Here is a 4,837-nt window from a genome sequence, read left to right on the forward strand (position 1 = left end):
AGATAACAATTAGGTGAAAGTTTCATAAAATACTTATTTACTAATGAGATGACTTTATTTAGGTACTTTATATACATTTCGAAAAAAGACAAATGTTACGTTTAAAGCCTTATAATACATAGTAAACACCAACTTTCATCCAAACAAACAAACAGAATACGAAGCTGAAAATCCCTAAAGGCTCTTTTATTTCAAACAAAAAAGGTAAAGGTGCAAACCGCAGTAGTGGTTTTAGAATTTTATTTTCCATTTCACACGTAGAACGATGCAATCTGTGCGATATGAATAGCGACCAGTATTATACATATATCTATCATATAACACGCGGCGGCTTGTGCTTGGTTTAAAATCTTTGGTCAGTGTTAATTAAAGTTAATGCGTAAACATTCCTCTAGGATATAAATAAGTGAGTCTTGGTTTGAAATTTTAATGTGAATAGCCAGTTCATTGTTTGGTAGTTTATTTTAGGTGTTTAATTGAGCAATGTATGTTATCGACATTATTGTAGCATATGCAATAGCAAGGAATTTAAGGAAAGTTTTGCAGAAGGTTATATGGGAAAATACTACACCAATAACTTTTTTTTGTATTACCTAGATACGTAATTACTAAGTGAGATAAAGGCCGTGTCCTTGTATATTGAATTCGTTATTTTTATCTTATACACGGCACTAATATTGCCTTTTATTTTCAATACTGGCAATTAATAAGCCTCACTGCGACCAGTCAAAAACTCTTACATAGTCGATTTTCACAATCGGAAAACAAAACACGATCTAAGGGTTGATGACCTTCTGGAACTGCAGCAATATAATGAGGTATGTGACAAGAAGGCCGACGAACTTGAACGGTAAGGAGATGTCGATGTCCAGCATACGAAGCAACGAGAATGAGAGGTCGCGCGTCTCGGTCCACGCGAGCAGAGCGCGCGCCATGCCGCGAGATGCTTTATCTGTACAGAAAAAATGCTCTTTAAATAGATAGTAAAAATTTAAAGAAACACAGGAAAATTTAAAGTTTTGATATTCCGTATTGGTTTATGAAATCTAAACCAATACGGAAGTACCACATTCCCATAAAGAGGGCATCTCATGGCTTTAAATTAAGAATGTTTGGCTTGTAAAAATTTCTCTGTTAAATGTCGAGTACCAGCGATTGAAATCTATCAATTCCAATAATTGTTAAGCACTTTTAATAAGTTTGTTGTTTTTAAGTATTTTAGTTTTGAAATGAAACTACTTTTACGGAGTTTATTGCGGTTTAATTTTAGATTTTAGTTCCCGACGTATTTTAGTTTTTTTTTTAAGTCATACAAATACCTACAGCTACTTTTTAAGTTGAATTTACTTGAAAAAACATTAACAGATATTTTCATAACGTGAAAAATGCCTGTACTTTCACACAGCTATAATTAAAGCGCATAAATTAACGTCAATACTGACGGCGTATTGCAAAGTTCAGACACCAGACGGTTCTTGTAATTGCTGATTTAAACCGCATCTAGTTTGAATAAAGTTGGCGCCGACACACTCGACAATAATGAAAGGATTACCTTGGATAAAGTGGAGTTCTCTTTCATACTATTAAAGCATTTACGGTAAGATAATACAGCAACAACTAAATATGAATTTAGTACTAAGTAGAATTATTATGATGCTTTGTAAAATATTTTATTTATTCATTACCAACATAACTTGCTCACGATTATGATTATTTATCGTGATCGTACGACTAGTTTCGGACCCAACCGGTGTACTAAAACCTGAGTGCAGTGGCAATGCTTTATTCGCGAGTATTTATAGGGATCGCCCGACTAGTTTTGAACCAAAGTCCTTGAACAGCTCAGGTGGCGGGGTTGCGAATTGAAAAGTTGATTTAAAATCTAAAAAAAAACTGTCTGGACCAAAACGAATGACCCATAAAATACTCGTAAGTTATCCGCTATCAAATAATAATCAATCCGACTTACAAAAGCTATAATCATTATATAGTGCCTCAAAACTTTAACACCAATTTGTTGTCCCAAAGCATCAAACAACACAATCACTCAAACGTCTATCATATTCGAAGCGTATAATAAATTGACTTACCTACAGCGGATGCCGTTCAAAACAAACAAATGAAAGTCGTTATTAAAATGACTGTGTTGTAAAATTAGATATGTTTGCACAGCGTATGTCAAAGAGACTGCAACCAAGTAACATTAGTATGCTAACCAAGTTATAACTAGTTTGAGTGCGAATCTGTACACATGAGAACTTGCTCCTAAGAACCCGTGCTAATTGTACTGGGATTTGTATAATATGTACTATTTTGTTGTTTAATAACTTAGAGGCTAAGACGAATTTATAGAATTTTTTTTTTTCGCGATTTAAATGGCGAAGTGAATGAAAGACTCATTTAGAATAAATCGGCTTTTACAGACTTGATAACTTACATTGACATTGACAACAAACATGCTGTTGATAAACTTTATTTGTATACATATGTTAAACTATATCATGAAATTGTATTTATTCAATTAATATTAAGTATACTGGTCATTTTAACAGATTTAACCCGAAATCCTTGTTTTCTTCAACCTATTAAAACACCTACTCTACATGATAAACCGGTAATGCCTACATTGAACCTGTAAACTGGGTGACTAGTATCGTCGGCGCCTACATGTCGTCTGGCGGCAATACAAAGGCTAGACAGTAGACAGTACGCGAAAGCCTGTTGCTGCGATCTATTTACTACACCCAAGAGAAAACAGTTAGCTATTGAGCTACGAGAGATCTATATGGAGATATTAACTAAGAAAAGAGGATTTTACAATGAGTTTTTGGTTTATTAAGTGTCGTGGAGGTGCAGTTCCATTTATGGATTGGTATGCTAGAGGTACATCGGTTTGAATCCCAAATTCCCAACGCAGGCAGGTAAGAATTTGACTTTTAAGTTATACGTATTTCCTTAATGAAAAACTGTGAACAGAAACAGTCGAGCTTTCTTGAAAATAATGCAACGACATCTTTAAAAAAGCATGCATCGTATTGCTTTTAGAGATATATTTTTTTTTCAAACCAAATGATGCATTGATCGCACTAATAAACTTTCAGAAAAGTTCGCTGATGAATAGATTTCAGCAAGCCATAATCAACTCATTACCATGACCATATTAACAGAAATAAAATGGTAATCAAAGGAACCTATCTTCTATAATATTAGGATGTACATGTTTGTTTTTGGAGGCCTATCACCTGTTAAAGTCATACATAATATAACAGTAGTGGAAACGAGACATCGCTCTACAACTTGTATAGCGCCGTCACGCTTTAACTTCAACACTGTAACAATATCACTTTTAGTGGGCAACGGGACAAGCCATAAAAAGTTATAAAACCTCTTTTATTAAACTAAGGTGCGACACCTGAATCACATGACAATAAATATCGTCTGTTTTCTTACAGGTAATAAAAATGTAGTCATAAAAATCAAGTGTATAGCAATAACGCATTTATGACATACTAAGAATGGATATCATAAAATAAAGAACTATATTTCATTGGCAATATAAGTTATTAGCTCACAAAATAACCGACTAAAAATGATCTGTAATGTAAATGAAATTACACTATAGTATTTAATTTGTGTACGTTTGTGAACATGTTGTAAGAGTTTTGTAATTATAAATATGTTGGTATTTTTTATTTATAGAAAATGCGTGTGGCTTCCAATGCCACGCATTTTTTCTTCCAATGTCACACAAGCAAAGATGATATTTCAACCCACAACCACATTCAGTTTGATAGTTTCAATCCACTTAATTAGTACTTAAACTTAACAAATACTTATATTTGACTACAGTCAATTGTGTCTTTCCTGAATATCCAAATGAATCCACACTCGTGCAATATAAATCATTAGTCACACACCGCTACTACCAAAGTACTGTCAGCAAAAAAAGTTGGTCTACTAAATCAGATTTTCAAAATTGTACACAATTAAATTCAATTACAGCCGTAATATTATATCGTATCACACATCATTTTAAAATACAGACACTTTGCACATCGCATTGTGTCAAACGAAACATCTGTTGCTAACAGTACCAAGTTAGATTAGAGTCACGTACCAAGTTGGTTTTCATAGAGTCTGGAAGCTATGAGCTCCCGCAGCCTCCGAACCTCGTTGTGGACCTGGTCTCCGAGCATGCACGGTGCGAACAGAGGCAACATTATGCCTATCGAAAATCCGACGTACATTATGTAAAATGACAACTGGACCTGGAACAAAAAATTAATCAATTTTAATGTTTTATAAATAAATAATATAACAAACGTAAAAAATACACACGAATTTAGACCTATCTACTTCTTTTTCAAATCGGTTGGAGACAAAGAAAAAGCAAACTGTCGGAGATTTTAAATTATTCCTAGTGTCAAGATGATAACATTTAGTCGCTATTTTATATTCTAGTTAAAATAAGAACAAAACATATCTACTACTACCACCACCATTTAAATAGAATGTATTCTAAACATTCAACCTATTTATTACAATAAATTAAACTAAACTAATATTTACATTTTTAAAACTATATTAATATAAAAAGAAAAATATACATTATTTACAAAGCGTCAAAGTAGTTTGTATTTAGTAGTGTCATATTTATGATTAATTACGAATAGAGTCATATATTAAAATACTAATACATTACACTTTTCTAGAAGCTTACAATAAAAAATACAAAGTAATGAAGTTTACACTTACATCGTCCTTGATAATAGACATGGAAACTTTGTAGCAGCATATCAATATGTTAATGAAGGATGTTATAATCGTCACCAGCAAC

At 32.9% G+C, this 4,837-nt stretch overlaps 1 protein-coding gene across 1 annotated transcript; it reads right to left on the minus strand.

Moving 5' to 3' along the window:
• Positions 1-702: 702 nt before the first annotated feature.
• On the minus strand, positions 703-4,837 carry LOC113494702. The gene is made up of 3 exons (XM_026873168.1): positions 4,756-4,837; positions 4,118-4,268; positions 703-952 (listed from the first exon to the last, which is right to left on the minus strand). The coding sequence occupies exons 1-3, from the start codon at positions 4,774-4,776 to the stop codon at positions 777-779; spliced, it is 348 nt and encodes a 115-aa protein (XP_026728969.1). The 5' UTR covers positions 4,777-4,837; the 3' UTR covers positions 703-776.

This window comes from Trichoplusia ni, chromosome 1, assembly GCF_003590095.1.
Source record: "Trichoplusia ni isolate ovarian cell line Hi5 chromosome 1, tn1, whole genome shotgun sequence".
Taxonomy (NCBI): domain Eukaryota; kingdom Metazoa; phylum Arthropoda; class Insecta; order Lepidoptera; family Noctuidae; genus Trichoplusia; species Trichoplusia ni.

What these genes read in the sequence shown, in the direction of transcription:
- LOC113494702 (XM_026873168.1), bottom strand. Translation starts at nt 4,776, where the DNA reads ATGTCTATTATCAAGGACGAT. An exon ending in TGTCTATTATCAAGGACGAT is followed by an intron (nt 4,269 to 4,755) that starts GTAAGTGTAAAC and finishes TTTTTGTTCCAG; the next exon opens with GTCCAGTTGTCATTTTACAT. An exon ending in ACTCTATGAAAACCAACTTG is followed by an intron (nt 953 to 4,117) that starts GTACGTGACTCT and finishes TTTTCTGTACAG; the next exon opens with ATAAAGCATCTCGCGGCATG.